Source organism: Theobroma cacao, chromosome 10, assembly GCF_000208745.1.
Source record: "Theobroma cacao cultivar B97-61/B2 chromosome 10, Criollo_cocoa_genome_V2, whole genome shotgun sequence".
Taxonomy (NCBI): Eukaryota; Viridiplantae; Streptophyta; class Magnoliopsida; order Malvales; family Malvaceae; genus Theobroma; species Theobroma cacao.
This window is the reverse complement of record NC_030859.1, coordinates 15,498,491-15,517,660: the sequence shown is the minus strand read 5'-3', so window position 1 is coordinate 15,517,660 and position 19,170 is coordinate 15,498,491. Positions and strand designations below refer to the sequence as shown.

General features: G+C 32.7%; 1 protein-coding gene and 1 long non-coding RNA gene across 3 annotated transcripts; one reads left to right on the top strand and one right to left on the bottom strand.

The window, feature by feature from the left end:
- LOC108663697 lies at window positions 384-1,332 on the bottom strand. Its single transcript, XR_001929705.1, has 2 exons — window positions 808-1,332; window positions 384-703 (listed from the first exon to the last, which is right to left on the bottom strand). It is a non-coding gene; the product is annotated as an uncharacterized LOC108663697 (long non-coding RNA).
- LOC18586873 (fasciclin-like arabinogalactan protein 15) lies at window positions 14,107-18,758 on the top strand. 2 transcript variants are annotated; one of them, XM_007010447.2, is made up of 3 exons: window positions 14,107-15,636; window positions 17,636-17,763; window positions 18,273-18,758. In XM_007010447.2, exons 1-2 carry the CDS (start codon window positions 14,349-14,351, stop codon window positions 17,710-17,712), a joined length of 1,365 nt encoding a protein of 454 aa, XP_007010509.2. In that variant the 5' UTR covers window positions 14,107-14,348; the 3' UTR covers window positions 17,713-17,763; window positions 18,273-18,758. The 2 variants fall into 2 exon arrangements, with proteins under 2 accessions (XP_007010509.2, XP_007010508.2); XM_007010446.2 differs by having other exon boundaries at window positions 18,375-18,705.

Genomic DNA, 19,170 nt, shown 5'->3' with positions numbered 1-19,170 from the left:
ATCCATGGAAGTATGTCTTTGAAAGGTATTGTGCTTTAACATCATTCTAAAGAGTATCTGCCACACAATACTTATCAATCACCATAGATCCTCCAACTACTCAGATATCACTCCAAAGAAAGACGTAAATCAAAACAGAAAGCACAAACGTGAGAAGACCCACAAGAGACCAAGTTCCTACGGGGCAAAACTTGCTCAAATACAATACAAAACCCTCTAAAGGAAAACCTGGGAGAGGGATCCTAAAAAACATTCTTTCTTTGATATTTTCTCCACAGTAACTACTAGTACGATTCGAGTGTTGAATAATAAAGATCTATATAACTAGTTAATAAGCTCATTAATTGCGTGCGTCTGTGCTTTTGTTTTTTTTTTTTAAAGAATAAAGTTTAAGTCCTACATATTGCATTAATTTGTAAAAGTTGTACACAACATTGAAAGCACAGCAAGAACAAAAAACACAGGAAAATCAGGCATTTCATTAAAAAAAAAAAGAAAAAAAGAAAGATAATATCAGGAATAGTGGACGGAAGGTGCCAGGAAATCAAAGCTTCTGCTCTGGTAGCAGCCATCATCTTCCAGGGAGCTTGCGCGAAGAAATTCGCTTCTCAGGAAAGACAAGCGAGAAACAGATCTGATAAAATCTTGGAGCAGAGACTCAATTTTATTCAAGTAGAATTGTGTAGCCAAGGACTTTCCATCTCTGTTCTTCATCCAAGAAACAGAAATAATTGTGGAGGAATAGCTATTAGCCACATAAAATTAAGTTTGAAAATATATAGCTTCTATTATATTTTATTAACTTACAGCAGCTGGCTAATGTTACACCGGTGGTTGCGATAGTGGTAACAAGCGTGGCGGTGGAGGAGGTGGACTCCTGTTCCAGTTTCGCCTAGGTGGTTTCCGGGGGGACCTAGGTGGTTTCTGGGGGTACCTAGGTGGTTTCCATGGGAACTTAGGTGGTTTCCATGGGAACTTAGGTGGTATCCAGGCGTGAACGTAATATTTAGGAAAAGACGGAGTTGGTCGAAATGGGTTAGATTTCAGCCTTTTGGACACAGCCTTAAACTTATACGGGAAATCAAAGGAAGGAACATTAGCGTCAGCAGAGGAAGGAGCAGAAACAGCCTCGTTAGCCTCAACTACATGAGTGGTATGTGAAAGTAGGAGGCCGAGGCCGAGGACCAACATGAAAACTAGTAGGCAAGGATTGGCATCCATTTGTTGATGGCTAGAGTAGACAATATGGTGCTCAAATAATGATTCATGAAAGTGCAAATACGCTACTTCATTATATAGGCACCATCCCATCCGACCCTCGTGACGACTGAGTGCTAGCCCATTGGTTACGCAAGAACCTTCAAGTCAAGGTTGGCGTACATTATGGTGTAGGAGGAAGTTTCCAGCTTTCTTTCTTTGGTTTATGAAAGAAAGAGAAACAAACAAATTGGAAACATAAGCGCGAACAAGCAGGGTAGAGTAGTGTCATCTTGAGGGCACTTGTCAGTACATTGAATGGTCTTTAAGCTAAATTAAATATCTTTTTAACAAGAAAAAAGAACCCCATATATAGAATTATTAGAATAGTGTTGATTTGTGTTTTCCCATGTTCTGAGTATAGCATTTTGTTCAAGGTTTTATGTACAGCATAGATTTCAAGAACTTTACAAAGTAACTTTTTCTATTGGATTCTGGGAGATGGCACTCATGACAATCATCTTGTCTAGATATGAGTATGCTTTATTCTTTTATTTTGGTAAATTAAAAATAATTATATGCTTGGAGTTCTAAACTAATTTACAAAATTACCTGATAAAAAATTTATTAAAAAAAAAAGGGTCCTAAGATCTTTCACATAAATTACACTTTTAGTTCAAAACAATTAAGGTGAAAACCAAACTCTCCCCTCTCTAGAAAATCATCACGCTTTGTCCTTTGCTAAGATTATTTTTCTATGCTGCCCAAAGTGTGGTTATTGTTCATTTTTATTTGTAATAATTTCTCATAACGAGTTTTTGGAGATCAATAGGCTTACAAAACGTCTATAATCAAAATCCTGGAATCACTTTGCATTAGCCTTCGAAAAGATAGAAGACATGTAAAAATTTGCTCAGAGTATTGTTTCACAATTTTTTAATATGTACTCATGGGTGAATTTTAATATTTTTTTGCTTTGGTTGGGTATAATTAAAGCTAGTTCAACTATGTGTCTTTGAAATAATTAATCAAAAAATTAATTATTTTCTATTTAATAATATAATTAGTTTAAATGGTGGCGATATATAATTTGTTTTTAAACAATTCTTCAATTTACTAATTTCGAAGGACATGTGATATCTTTTAATTTGATACAATTTTTCTTCTGCAGTACTTAATTCAAAGTTTTTGAAATATTATCCTTTTAAAATATAAACTCACATAACATTTTAAACTATAATGGCCAATGTTGAATTAATTAATTTGATCAAAGTCAAATAAAGACAAACAAATTAATAGTAAAAGAGTTCTTTATTAAAAATAAAATTACATGTTCGAATAGAAATCACAATAACAATAGATAACCCTTTAAGTCAATGATATAACTATTACATTCAATATAAAAGATTGATAAAATATTTAACGAATAAATCAACCAACAAACCAATATATAAATAAGCAAAATCTAATTAACTTATAGTTGAATCACATCCACATGTTTTGGGACTTAATTTTGGAACCTAAACATTTCATGACTTCCTCCTTGTAAAATTATTAATATTGTTTATTAAATACTTAAATGGTATTTTACCATGTATCTAGTGGTAATTTAAAGATATTATTGCGTTCAATATATTGTTCATTTAGTAATTTTGTAATTTTACTTTATTATACGATAATGACACTATTACCATGGCAAGTGCTTAGTTGAGATTAATGAGTCACGGTAATCTCAGCTCAAATTTTTGAACCGTTTTGCTCTTATCTTAAATTTTCTTAGACAATTTTACCCCTTTTCCAACAATGTTACAACAGTTTTACCCTTATACTTGGTAGAGTTCTATTTGTTAAATTTTTCTTAAAATTTTTAAATATTAAAATATTAAATTTAATTTTTAACTTTTCTAATGTTTTAGAAATGAATTTAATAAAATAGAGAAAATTAAAATTTCTAAAATTTAGATAATTTATTTAATTTAATTAAATTTTAGTTAATTAAAAAATTAGATTTAATTTAACTAAAAAATAAAATTTTCATTTACTTTGTAAAAAATAAAAAAGGCTTTTTAATTGAAAAATAAAAATTTGAACTATTGTTAAAATTTTTTTACTATCCAAAATGTAAAAGAAAATTAAAATATACAAAAATTAAGTCCAAGGGTCTTAAAAAGTTTTAGATATTTTTCAAAAATATTACTTTCGAAACAAATACTGTAATAAAATATACTCAATAACATATTGTAACATATTGATTGAACCAAATGATAGAATAATTTAGGTATAATGCTCAAATAAGTTCCTAAATTCTTAAAAAAAAAAGTTAAATAAGCTCCTGTTCTTTTATTGTCTTCAATGAAACCCATTTATTTTTATTTTGGATCAAATAAGTTTTTATGATAATTGATTGACTAATTATCATTAGTCAAAATGTTACTTGCGATTTTATATCCACATGACAATTACATGGCTCTTGATATGAAATGTGAAAAATGTCACATGACAATATTATCATTTCAAATTAACATATCAAGTTATCATCAATTGTCATATATTAGCATTATACATTATCATCAATTATACTATATTAATATATCACGTCAACATCACTCAACATATAATAATAAATAATATTTTAACTAAGTACTCAAAATACACTCATTAAAGAACAGGTGCATTAATTGTGAATGGGAGGAACTACGAACTTCTAACAAGGGAATTCCACTTCATTGATAAAAGCTCTCCGAGAAAGGAGCATGAAGATGAGGAAGAAGGAAACACCATGAGAGAAAGTGCATCTTCAGGTGAATCGGTGGCAAGCGGAGAGAAACGGGTTGAAGATGATGACGTGGATAATGGAAAAGAGAAAGGGGAAGGTGATGTGGCAGTTCGAAAGGAACGACCTGATGACATGGCAATTAGCGGATGGTAAGGAAATGGAAGTGGGCGATTTCAGCTACCGAATGAAGAGGAGCAAAAATAAGGGAGATGAACATGATTCAAATTCAAATAGGAGCATGAAAGGCATTAGGGAAGGAGAAAAAGCTGGAAAAGTCATGAAAGGACAGATGACTAAGTGTAACGTAACAAAGGATGGCTCAATGGCAGAAAGAAAAGGAAGCAACTTGGGTTCCTGAGACAACTATGGAAAGTTCAGACGAGAGAGAGAGAGAGAAAGAAAGAAGACAAAAGAGAGGAGAGTAGAAGCCCAAGAATGGAAACTTTGAATTCAATACATTAGAGGAAACCCAAGCCCAGAGAAAAGGTAAAGAAGTGAACCCAAGCAATGAAAGGGTCGAATGGTTGAAAAGGAATGGGCATGAGGTGGACAAGGCCTAAGACAAAGAAGAGGGCAGCCCAGAAGAATTTGGAAAACAAGGAGAAAGTGGAGACAGTGACGAAAGAAAAGAAAAAAAAATAGGGGAATCGGCAGAAGAAGGGAGGGATACAGACATGCTGAAACATCTACCTTGCTCTAAAAAACACTAAAAACAGGAAAACAGGTGAAGGAACAAAATGAGATTATGAGGAAAAAAATAAACAAAAGCAAAACAAATGGGAGAAAAGGGAAGGCGAAGGCAGTGGTGGAGGGCAAAGGGGATGAGGAGTCGGATTGGCAAGGGAAGATGGTGAGGATGAAACTGCGATAATGCAAAAGCATAACTTTCCTACAAAACAAAAAATAAATAATTAACTCATTAATTTTTTAAACAAGATAAAAGATACAAAACAATAATTGTATTTAGATAAAATATGTATATTTAAAATAAATAGAAACTCATTAATTTACTTATGCCGCCAATCTTCAACTTGCTGTATATAAAATTATTGTGACATGTTAATCGCCTGTGGATGCGATTGAAAAACTCGAAAAATGTCATGAGTCGATCCATCGCTCTTGACTATAATAATTTAAATAACATCATCGTCAAATGGAATGCACACTAACACTCACCAATATTATAAAGAAAGAAGAATAATACTTACCATTCATTTCGCATTTACAAGAAAAGGTATAGAACCTCCTGTATGTTTTATAATGCTTCCTTCCTTCTTTGTCAAATGGTTCACCTTGATCTTCTACAATCAAATCTAGTACTTATTGGTGGCCCACACATTATCGACAAGGACATTCTAGATTTTGATCGTGGTCCTCAACCTAGACATTCCTTTGCATTAGAGGACATTATTTAGACCGATTTGGTCCATAGCATTTTTAAGCTCATCCCATAACATATCCTTCAAGCGGTCCTTACAAAATGTTTTCCATATTTTTCGAATCATCGAAGCATCTGTAGTGGCCCTCGTAAAACTATCCTAAAAAAAAAAGATTATATTAAGAGTAAATAAAGCATAATAAATCGATACCAACATTAAAATTATTACTTTGAGCAATACAATAAGTACCTCAAGTTTCTTTCACATAAGTTCATTCACATCTTTTGAAACTTGCCTCCAAGTAAGCCACAGGCCACTGAAGTGACTTTTTTATTATTCTTATTATTGTCGTGACCACTCCAATCTCCATAAAAGTATTATAACATAATAAAAATAAATTATTAGATAGTATAAAGTATAAATAATTAATATTTGTAATTGTTTGAAAGTTGTGAAATCACCTCTATTCAAGAGGAGTAAAACATGATTTTTGTTCGAGATCGTCTGGAGTTGATACTCCAATACTAGGCCCTCTAGCCCTTGGCCTTGGTGCCAAACAAGATGCATTGTCATCTTGATCAACATTTGAAGATTCACCAATTATGGGAGTAGCAATTAACACTTCAATTGGTGGATTGATAGAATATGGCACTTTTGTAGTCAACTAATGTATTGGAGCCACCAGCACCTGAGTGGATCTCGAACATCAAAAACAGTGGAACTGCATGTTGATCAAAAAAGCCGAATGCAGTATTAGATTGGCTTCGGACCTTGGAATGCTTGCCTTTAACCATATCTACTAAATTGTAACAAAAAAAACTATATTTAGATATATTGTGTGTGTCAAAAGCAAGAACAATATGAGATACATATTTTTAAAGTAAACAAAAAATAATGCATAATCATCAAAACAATCTATAATACCAAAATCATAATAAGCCTCATCACTTTAAAATTTAACTGATGTGTGCATAATTTGCATATATTTTATGGAGCTTAATTATAAAGACAGGTCAATAACTTCAAAAGCCTAAAACAAAGTATTCAAATGAGGCTTTATCTATGTAAGTACAAAAAGTAATTAAATAATAAACTTATAGATAAAGAACTACCTCAATGTTGTTATGAATAACAAAATATCATACATGAATATCTCAAAATTGCAATTCCCATACAACCATAGATTGGCTTGTAGGGCTTATACTAACATAATATATTTTATGATTTTAATAAATGTAGCAACCAAATGGTCACGTGTGTGCTTATTATCAACTTGCAATTTGAAATTTGTAAGATTATTTGTTCAAATAATTTGTTTGCAAGCACATTTTATTGATTATGCAATCCATATTATTCGTCCTGATGATACTAGTGAATTTACATCTCAAGCCTATAATGAAATTGCATGTTAGTTAAAATAACTGTTGAACAGTTTGTTACTTATATTCATACACAAAACTGTCTAGCAGAATCATTTATCAAACATTTTCAACTGATTGTAAGGCTATTGCTTATGAAATCTAAACTCTCAATTTTTGCTTAAGGGTATGTCATTTTGGATGCAGCAGCACTTGTACGCGTCAAGTCACCTAGTTACTAAAAATTCTCTCTTATACAATTGGTTTATGGTTAGGAACTAAATATTTTTCATATAAGAATTCTTAGATGTGCAATATATGTCCCAATTATTCCACCACAAAGCACAAAGATAAGTCCTCAAAGGAGGCTAGGAATATATATTGGATACAAATTTTCATCTATAATTAAATATTTGGAACCATTAATAGGATATTTATTTATGGCAACTTTTGTCGATTGTCATTTTGATGAAACAGATTTTTCAACATTAAAGGGAGAAAATAAACAGCGGGAAAAAGAAAATTTCTTGGAATTGCGTTATAATATTTAATTTTGTTCCTCACACAAATCAATGTGAACTTGAAGTTCAAAAGATAATTCGTTTGCAAAATATAATAAATCAGTTGTCAGATGTATTTACCAACCTAAAAAAAATAACTAAATCTCATATATTAGTTGTAAATGCTTCTATTATAATTAATGCCCCTATAGGACAAGGCACGCTAGAAATGTGGGAACTAATAGGTTTTAAAAATAAAATCCTCAAAAAAAAAAGAGAAAATATACAAGATGGTTAGAAAGAGAAAATAAAAACTCCAAAAGACACCTCTTTAAGAGTTATAATTGTTATTTATGTTGATAACTTAAATATTATTAGAACTTTTTAAGAGTTATAAAAAATCATGAGTTACTTAAAGAAAGAATTTGAGATAAAAGGTATTAGAAAAACAAAGTTTTATTTGGGTCTTCAAATTTAACACTTGACAAATGAAATTTTTGTTCATCAATCAAATTATATAGCAAAAGTGCTAAAACGATTTTATATAAACAAAACACATTTGTTAAGTTCACCAATGGTTGTAAGATTACTATATGTAAAAAAAAACTCTTTCCGACCTCATCAAGATGATGAAGAACTTCTTCGTCTTGAAGTATCATATCTTAGTGCAATCGGAGCACTAATATATCTTATTAGCAATACATGACTTGATATATCATTTACTGTAAATTTATTAGCAAAGTATAGTTCTTCTACAACTCGAAGACATTAGAATGGAATTAAACATATACTTCGATATCTCCAAGGAACAATAGATATAGACTTATATTACTCAAATGTATTAAAATCAAATCAAATTAATTATGCAAATGCAGAATATTTATCTAATCCACACAAAGCACTATCTCAAACAAGTTACTTATTCACATATAGAGGTATGAGTATTTCATAGTCATATGTAAAACAAACTATAGTTGATACTTTTTCTAACCATACAGAAATTTTGGCAATTTATGAAGCAAGTCGTGAATGTATTTGGTTAAGATTTATAGCTCAATATATTTGAGGAATATGTGGCTTGTCAACCAATAAAGAAATTCCAACAACGTTATATGAGGATAATATCGTTTGCATAGCACAATTAAAAGAAGGATATATTAAAGGTAGTAAAACAAAAATTATTTCATCAAAATTCATATTCCTTCTTAATCTTTAAGAAAAAGGGTGATATTAGTGTTTAACAAATTTGTTCAAGAGATAATCTAGTAAATTTATTCACCAAAGAGCTTCCTACTACAACGATTGAAATCTTAAATAATGCAGTCATCAAAAGGAGTGATATACACACTATATTCTTTTCCTTCATCAAGATTTTTTTCACTGAATTTTTTTAATAAAGTTTTTTTTTTTGAACAACTTGATATGGTCTTTAAGGCAATATTTCAAAATGTATTTTTGAAAAAAATTATATAATCTTTTTCCTTAACTCAAATTTTTTTCCCATAAGTTTTTTCTAATAAGATTTTAACAAGGCATATTCTTAATGCAATGGACTTTCAAAGGGAAGTGTTATGAATATATGTGTGAATGTTCATTATGTTATGACTCAAGAAGTTCAGGATCAAGTCAAATAACATAATAGGCCAAACACAAGAGGTGTAATATGATATTTGATTATGTATATCTGGAATTCTATGTAGATTAGATTGAGTTAAGATTAAAATTTAATCCATCCAAATCAAATCCCTTAAATTCTTTCTAGATAAGGGATTATTAGTCTATAAATAGTCCTTTACTTTATTTGTAAATAGACACTTAAATAAGATTTTCTTATTCTCTAAATATTTTTTTTTATAATTGTTCATTCAAGTTATACTTTTTCATAACAATTTTTTTGGGTAAAATTGTAAAGCCCGACCTTATAAAATACTTGTCATAACATACATGTGCTGGATAGTATGTTTGCATGCTAGGAGAGTCCCAAAAAATTTACAAAAGTTGGTGTTGTACCTAGAGGAACCACAAAGTTGATTTAAGTCTCGAATTAGATCAAATAGAGATTTTAGGGTGAAATTGAAAATTTTACAGTCAATGAATGACTTAAAATGGTGATTCAGAGTTTGAAGATTAATTTGAAGTCAAATCGAAATTTTCACTATCTAAGGGTAAAATGGTAATTTTACCACCTGAGGATAAAATTGAAATATTGGAAGAATTTTTTGATCAAGATTGATCACATTTGACTCATTGGAGTATAATTTGAGGTTGATAAGTGAAAAAAATTGTAATCTCGGTATTTTCAGAGCATATGGGTAAAATGGTAATTTTGCCACTTTAGGGGCAAAATTATAATTTTACACACCCGACACTTGTCCAGCACATGGATTTTATCCAATATTATCATGGATAATTGAAGAAATTTAAGTGGTGGAGAGAGAAAGCTTAATAGTTAAGAAATTAAAAATGGACCAATAATATGGTGACACGTGTCAAGTTGTTATCCATTTATTTTTTAGCTTTAAAATCAGCAAAAATCAGCTTATTTTCTCTTCATGTGGCCGGCCATAGCAAGAACAAAGAGAGGAAAAGAAAAACAAGAAACCTAAGAAGGAAAATTAAAGACAAAGTGTGAGATTTCAAGGAATCAAGCAATCAAAGGTAAAATTTCTTGATTTTGACTTGTGATCTACCTTTCCCATGCTTTTCTCCTTATTTTCCATGGTTAGATTTCATATTTTCATGGTGAATTCATGGCTTTCCAAATGGATATGGAGAGAGAATGAAGTTAGATTGATTTGATTTTAAGTTATGTTAGTGTTTTAAGTTAGTTTAGCATATTTAGAAACAAAACAACAAGAAAAGAATTCATTTTCCCCCATTACCATCATTGGTCGAATTTCCTAGGGAAAATATTGTGACTGAATTTGATGATATTTCATGATATTTTGATGATATTTGATGTTTAGTGAGGCTAGAAATTAAATGAGAAATTTTGGTGCGAAAATATGAATTTTTGCTCAACATATAGACATGTGTAATTATTGACTTAAGACCGATAAATTGAACCTCATTCACAGTCACTGAGGTAATTTAGGTATAATTGGAGTGTAAAAAGTGAAAAGAATCGATTTGGAGTTAAATTGAAGATTTTAGTCGATTAAATCGAGAATAGTGCGAATTAGGTCGAATACCGTATTTAAACGGCTATTCGGACATTTTTGCATTCCATATCATGCATTAGTAGCCTAAATTAGTTTAATTTCAATTTAGTATCAATGTGGTGAATTTTTCAATTTTGTACTGTGTCAAGGTAGTGAGTCCTCCGATAAAGGTAAGAAAATTGCATCTGAGGACCAGTAGACAGAGTACTTTGAAAGTCTGCATTCTAGACATTGTGAGTAAACTTACTATCATTTTAATTATTTAGAGTGATTTTTAGATGATTTCATGAATTCTATGGAAAAATAGATTTAAAAGGTAAATTTTCATGTTTTATGAATAAAGGTGATCCAATGAAATTAAATTATAAATTGTTTTGAAACTAATAATGATTTTGAAAAAATAGAGTACACGGAGACTGTTAATTGTGGCAATTTGATTGTTTAAATTGATGGCTTATGTTATATTGTTATTGTGTTGGCATGACTGGCTGGACTGTGTTTTATGAATTGTATGAATTGTTTTATTTTACCCTTGCAGGTTGTGTAGTATTTCATTATACCTATCATGCCGTCAAAATTTTATTATATGGTGGATTATACATTAATTAATCACTACAGTATGGGGTTTCTGTGGACCAGCCTTTTAGACGGGTACGGTAAACCCCATTTTATTCTTACCTCAAACAGAGAGGCGTGTAGGGTATCTCCTGGGGTAAAGCTTAGGGTTCACTTCACGCCAAACCACCACGTGAGGGGGACTTCAGCCAACTCCAAAGAACAGCTATGTTTTCAAAACAAAAACATGATTTATGTGAAATGTGAATTTTAATAGCCTTGGCGGTCTTGGTAGGATGCCTTGGCCAAGGTGTCCCTGAGAATGAATTTATGGCATAAGCCTAGTTTTTATGAGATTCATAAGTCTCTTCACGTATTTTAAATGAATGTATTCTAATACTGTGACCAAGTTTACGATGATTTACTTTATTGTCTCCATGTACTCAACTCTAAATGTTTATGATGATGTCTGTTTACTTATTGAGATTTTATAATCTCACCACCCTCCTTTCCATCCATTTCAGGTTCAGTATAGACTGTAGATAGCTGATCTCATCGAGGACTATCGTTAGATATGCATTTTCCAAACTGTAGGTTCACAATCCTCTTTACTTTTATTTATTCGGGGGCCCTCTTGTTATTGTAAATTAAATTACATACTCTGACTTACTGTATTACAGTATGTATGAATTTATTTAGCTTTTACGTTACAAAAATTATTTACGTATAACTCTATAAATATTGTTTTATAAGAAAATAGAATATTTTACTTAATATTTTTTTTTATTTTCTTATTATATCCAAATAATCGCAATTTCGTTTTAAATGAAGATTTTAAACTTTAAAACTCATTTTTAATTATGAATTCTATGTTTTGTACTCGCTTACTACATTTTTAGCGGATTTCGAGATTTTTGAAAAAAAATTACCAAAATGCCATTGTGAGGAAAAATTTATTTTTCTATTGTTTTGAATTGAAAATAGTTTATAATCTCTCGAAACATGATTTTAGTAACTAATGCTCACTAGGGAAGCGAGAAAAACTAATGTTAAGCCTTGCAAGGTTTCGATTGATATTTCGGGTAATGAATGTTTATCGAGACGTCGCGACTGTTGTCACTGGCTCGAAGGGAGTTCTGGGTCTTGACAAAAATACCCTAACTTTCTAAAGTTTTGATTGTACTTCCGTGTGAGTCCATTAGTTTTCAAAACAAATACTTCGCTCTAAATGAGTAAATGACGTTAATATTTAAATGTAAAATGTCTAAAATACATTTTTTTTTCAATTTTTTCAAGTTGACCTGTCACGACCCGGAACTCCCATCGAGCCCGTGACAACCGCCGCGACGTCTCAATTTACATTCATTACCCAGAATGTCAACCGAGACCCCGCAAGGCTTTAATATCAGCTTCTCATTTCCCCTGTGGGTAACTGTTTCCAAATCCACATTTTAAAAGNCCAGATTTAGCAGTGGAGTTCCAAATCCAGCGATGCTCCCTTGGGGAGCATTGGTTTCGACTCTTCAATGAAGCATGATCTCTCTTAGGCAGCACTGGTTTAGGCATCTCGAGGGAGCACGATCGGTGTTCCTTTGGAGAACACTAGAACGATGCTCCTTTAGGGGAGCACCGCTCAACTTCTTAAGGGAGCACCAGATCGGTGCTCCCTAGGGGAGCGCCAGCCAGTCATTTGGTCAAATTTGGCATTCCCTGGTTAGATCCAGTCAAGAGATGACCAACCAATAAATAGAATTTTTTTTAATAAAAGAATTTAAAAATAAAAATCATAATTTATATAATAGTAATTTTTAAATTTAATGAAGGTTAAATTTATCTAAAAAAAATTATCACGCTATCAAACTAACGAAAACATTAAGATTGATTAGCGATTGAACTTATGTATTAAGTGCATGTTTGGCCTAATTTTTTTTCAACTTATCTACCTTTTAAAAGTAAAAACCAGACCAAACATAATTTGTTGAGACGCTCTTAAAAAAAAAGTAACTTTTTTTTAAGAACAAAATTTTTTAAAAACGAACTTAAAAAAAAGCTCTAGGGAGGAGGAGCTTTTTCTTCGCTTCTTTTAAAAATACATTAATTTTCAGGAAATACTCATTTCTCAATTAATTTCCCTCTCTTCTCCTTCTTTCTGTAAATTACCATTCTTCAACGTAAATCACGATTTCCCTCTTCTCTACCTTTCTCTACAAAAACAAATAAAAAAATGAAAAACCCAACAACAGAATATCAAAATCTAGAATTTTTTTGTTCTTACAAAGATTAAGAGAAAAAAAATCTAAAATTAAAAACTGCATTCAGATACTATTTAAAGATTTTCTCTCTTTTTCACCAAAAAGGAGTTTAATATTAAATACATCGTTTCCTCTTTTTTTTTATTTTTTGAGAATTGAAGCATATAGTCCGATTGCTTGTTAGATCAACAAAAATCTAATACTATTACTACTATATAAGTTTGAAAGTTATTCCTTTTTTTAATTGATTTATTTGATTTTAACATTTGAAATTATATATAAATTTGAAACATAATATCATAGTTTATTAGGTGATTGAAGATAATATGAATATCATTTATGGTAATTTTAACTAAAATTAATACTTACATAATTTATTTTGTTAAACAGTTTACCAAACAGGTTTATCTTAGTTTTAAAAGTTATTATTTTTCATAAGAACTTATTAATAACTTTTAAATTGAAAAAAAGTTAAATCAAATAGACTCTTAGTAAAAATATTTTTTTTTATGAATTGTCTATTTTTAATATTAATGAATTTGTGTAAAATTATAATCAAAACTTAACATGAAGAGGATATTTTATCTAATTTTTTTTTATCTTGAAAGATGTTTGAAGATGCTCGGACCGATTCGGTTCAAGTGGACCGTTCCCACTGACAAGTTGGCGAATGTCATCGTGGAAGGCTTGAAGTAAACTCCTAACAGAACTTTCTTCCAACCAAACTCTCCCCCAAAAAAAGAAAGCCTTGACAAGCCGGCAATCATTAAAAAAAATTTCCTTTCTCCCACGTGTTCCCCTCTCATTTTTACCTGCAACCGACGCTATTTTAACCCCCCACCCTCTACCCTCCGCTGTCCCTTTTTCAGTTACCCTTCCTTCGTCCCCCACTCTTTATTAATTACTTCACTTAATACCCAGTTTCAGTATAAAAAAAAGGCTACAAGACAGTCACCAAAGTGACAGATGGAGAAAGCAAAGCTAGAAGCTGAGACTTGAGAGAGAGAGAGAGAGAGAAAGAGAAAGGGAACAGGAACAAAGTAAAGAAAAGAAAAACAAAGACAAGCCTTTGAAGCAAATAAAAGCTTTCTGCTCTTTCTCTCTGTTTTATAGCCCATCTCTACAAAGAAAACCCAACAAACTATTAGATTTTTCGACAAGCAGAGACTCATGGCTTTGTTGTTGTTCTTCAACTTTCTTCTTCTACTCTCAGGTCTTAGATTCTCCCTGGCATTGCAAGAAACCCCGTCAACGACTACTCACTCGGGTCAGATCAATTCCAACTCCGTCCTGGTGGCCTTGCTGGACTCACATTACACGGAGCTTGCGGAATTAGTGGAGAAAGCTTTGCTGTTGCAGACCCTGGAAGAAACTGTTGGGAAACACAATATTACCATTTTTGCTCCTAAAAATGAAGCTCTCGAGCGGGATCTTGACCCTGAATTCAAGCGGTTTTTACTGGAACCTGGCAATCTCAAGTCCCTCCAAACTCTCTTGCTTTACCACATTGTGCCCTCCAGGATAGAACCGCACTCCTGGCCCAAATCAACATCCGACTCGACCCGCCACCGTACATTATCCAATGACCGAGTCGAGCTCTCAAGTGAAGACTCCTCCGGGGCCAAATTCATTGGCACAGCCAAGGTCATTAACCCCAACGCTGTGGACCGCCCAGATGGTGTCATCCACGGCATCGAACAGCTATTAATCCCTCGATCCGTACAACAAGATTTCAACAACCGTAGAAGTCTCCGTTCAATCTCCGCCGTTAAACCAGAAGGAGCTCCCGAAGTTGACCCCAGAACCCACCGTTTGAAAAAACCCGCCCCGCCGGTGTTGCCCGGTGCTCCACCAGTCCTCCCAATTTACGACGCCATGGCTCCAGGCCCATCACTAGCTCCGGCACCAGCTCCAGGACCAGGGGGACCCCACCATCATTTCAACGGGATGAGGCAAGTTAAAGATTTCATACAAACTTTGCTACAATACGGAGGGTACAATGAAATGGCTGATATTTTAGTCAACTTAACATCGTTAGCCACCGAAATGGGACGCCTGGTTTCCGAAGGCTACGTTTTAACCGTTTTAGCACCCAACGACGAGGCCATGGCTAAGTTAACCACGGACCAGCTAAGCGAGCCCGGTGCTCCGGAACAAATCATTTATTACCATGTGATTCCTGAGTACCAGACCGAGGAAAGCATGTACAATGCGGTGAGGAGGTTCGGGAAAGTGTCCTACGACACATTAAGGTTGCCCCATAAAGTGTTGGCTCAGGAAGCTGATGGGTCTGTTAAATTCGGCCACGCCGATGGATCTGCATATTTGTTCGATCCCGATATTTACACCGACGGGAGGATCTCGGTGCAGGGGATCGACGGGGTTCTTTTCCCCCCGGAAGAGAAAACCAAGGACGAAAAGAAAACTATCAAAGTTGCTACAGCGAAACCCAGAAGAGGTAATAAATTATTTATCTTTTTACATTGAATTAACTGCTCAATTTATCACTGTTTACCAGATTACAATGCTTTATTTAGCAATCCCATTTAGGGGGTTCTGGGAATAGTACCGGCGGCAAGAACAAGGGGGACGGTGGGTTGCAGGGGGGATTTTCGGTGGGCGCGACTGGGTTAGTGTCGGTAAATGGGAGTGTCGGTGGGTCAGAATCGGCAGAGGATAGACTTGTCTTTTTCTGTGTTTGCTTTTGTTGTTTTCATTTATGTTTTCTGATAAGTATTTAAGTGTAGGGTAGGTATTATTTCTTTTTAGGTTATAAATCTTGTGATTTTTTTTATTTGTCCCCACATTTCAACTTTCACTTTTTATGTTCACATCCATGGCAAAAGAAAGCTTATACTTTTGTCCAATACAATTAAATCATGTAAAAGATAAAGTTAAGGCTGTGCCTTGCCTTGAACCAAAAGTTTAGGACATTTATTCTTTAGGCAAAAAGGCAGATAAATCTTCTTAATCATGAGTGGGATGTGTCAATTACTAGTGGGGTTTTGGTATTTAATTGCATAGTTTTTTCTTAAAAGAAATTTGACATGAAACTCACTTCTTTAACCTAATCAAAATTTGCTATAAGTTTGGTAGCTTAATTATGTCTTGGAGAGATAGACTGCTGCTTTCAATGAAATTGTAAGTTCATAGAATCGTCACTTGGAATTGTTTTCTAGCTTTCTTTTGGGTAGATTATTGTTTTCTAGCCTTACATCATCTTGGCTGTTGTAAGGCCAATTTACATTCTACACCTGTCCATTAAGTTTATATATTAGGATGACATGACACTCCACCTTTCCCCCTAACTTCTACATGAACTTCAAGTAGTTATGTAATAGTTTTATATTGAAGTTAAGTTCCATTTACCTTAGTAGGTCTGAATGACATCATGCCTTATGTTCATGGCCTTGGTAAATCTAATCACTAATCATTTCTATATTTACTTTTCTTTGGGGTCTCATTCTGTTACAATGACCTCTTTCGATAGAAGGTCTAGTGACTTATGAAATGAGGATTACTAATATTTGTCTACCTGAAATTGATATATAAAAAGCCTATATTGTTCTTATTCGTGGGCTTTTTAGCAATAAGAACAAATAGTAGGAACAAAACAAGCTTATTATTCTTAAATCAAAAACTGTTAAGAAATTATGGGAAGTTTCTTGCTGTCTTGAACTGATGTTTGATGAGGCAAGTCGGGTTAAAAAAACACGCCAAAAATTGTATTTGGAACTCAAGGGTGGTTAAGGGGCTGTGGTGGATGGGGAATATATTTGGTTCTCTGTGGTTGTTTTGGAATTAAGTGGCTTATAAAAAATGTCTAGGTAGCAAAAGAATATGAAAGTTCAACCCTAACAAGAATAAAATTTTGTTTAGAATTTAGAGGAATCTTGACTGGCCATTCTCTTGCTACAAAAAAAAAAAAAATTCCAACACGGTGTCTTTGCTCACATATTTGTTTCCTTCCTACATTGTCATTGTACCGTATTATTGAGCATGATTTGTTTTGTTGTTCTCATTGCAACAATTTAATTTCAAGCAAAAGTATTAATCGTAAAATGGACCACAATGGCGTGGTTGGAGTTTTCCTGCCCATGTTGTGCAAATTGCAGCAACTTTCTTTTAAAACACATGTTATTGAGAAAGCATAACCATGGTTTTGACTGATTATAGCTCCTGTTAAAATTTTGTTTGCTTCTTAACGCGTAGTATAAGTTTATGAATGTCGAAGTTTCGTTAATCTTTTTGATCTGCAAGAGCTTATGAGTTTAAACACTTATGATATCATATTTTATTGGAATTTTTTTTGGCTCAAATCAATCATTAATTTAACAATATTTTAAAGTAGGGAGTTGTTTTCATAAAGTTAATATGTAGCTTTCAGTTGGTCTTCTGTATTTTTAATTAAGAAAATATGGTTGTGCCTAATACTTTATTATGTAAATGTTTGGCAGGGAAGTTGCTTGAAGTTGCATGCCGGATGCTTGTGGCAATTGGACAAGATTCTCGTTTCAGCACATGTCACCTATGAACAGAACCATGACTTCCCCATATCGTAAAGTAAACTTCAAAGAAGGAAAAGGTAAAATTCTAGATCCCGTTCCCACATCTTTAATCATCTTTTTACATATTAACAGATCAACCTATAACCTAATTAAGAGAGCAATGTTTTGCACTTGATTACATTAAGATTTGCTCCATTCCTTACCATGCAATGCTGCCACCATAATTTTAACAGTTTTAGCCAGTTGTCTATGCATCTGATTTTCTTTTGTAAATGAGAAACCCTTACAGCTAGATCCAGGTACCTACACCACCCTGGTAAAACCATGTACTATTATTTAATACATTTAATGTGTCTGCCCAGCATATGATTTCAAAGGTCAACAACAGAATTGGTGGATCTTTCTGGCCCTGCCCATTTTTTTTGGTTTTTGGCCTCTACAAATTCAATGCTGAATCATACTGAAATAAATCTTTCCTTTTCCATATCTAACTTTGTATCCAAGTCAAGTATCTCATTCCAGCAAAAAAAAAAAAAGATTACCACAGTAAATTTGTACTAATTACTCAATTACTGATCCAATGCAGGTGAACCAGCATAGTATAAAGTCCTTGAATGAGATGTGATGAGTTGCTCTCTACAATAGGATTTTAGTTTCTTTTATTTTTATTTTTTGTTCTTTTTTCCAGATGGATTCATGCAGCCAAAGATGGGGAGTTGGAAATTAGCAACATAAAATATTTTGGGTGTGATGTCTTGGTGTTTCTTCCCCCTCTCATGCAGAAATTCCATGATCAAAAGGGGAGGAAAATGGTCAGTCCCTGGTTGGTTGCAGATTACCCTAAGTGTACAAGATTTTTGTATTTTTCAATTGCGTGTGTAATATGGTTGGTGGTGGTGAGCTGGCAACTGTTGTTGGTGAGGAGGAGAGGAGATTATGGAAAGGGTGAGGGATTAATTTTGTGTGATGTAGATGTCAGAGAAGAGCCCACCGTGTGGGCAATCCCACTCAATAAAGAAGAAAAAGATCTATATATGGGGGAATAATAAAATAAATATATTCTTTTTTTTTATTTTCAGCCTTTATGAAAAAGAAATTGTAATTATTATTTTTCTTTTGTGAATACTTTCTTCTGTTTTGCTGCAATTCAACTCTCTTTTTTTCATTTAAAAATGATGTTATTCTTATATATTTAACCAAGAAAATATATAAAATATGTCCAAAATTTAAATTTATTGTTTGAAAAGTACTCATAGGAAATAAGGAAAGTAAAAATAAAAAAAAGGGAAAATGAGAAAAGATTAAAAAATAGGTTTTATTTTATTTTATATCTAAATATAAAGAAAGTAAAATTACAAAGGTGGAAAGTATAAATGAGAAAAGTTATACAAGAGGGCTGGTTTTTTTTTTTTTCTTTCAGCCTATTTTCCTTTTATTTTCTTCCCTCTAATTTCTCTTTATTAATAGATTTTCAATTGATTTCA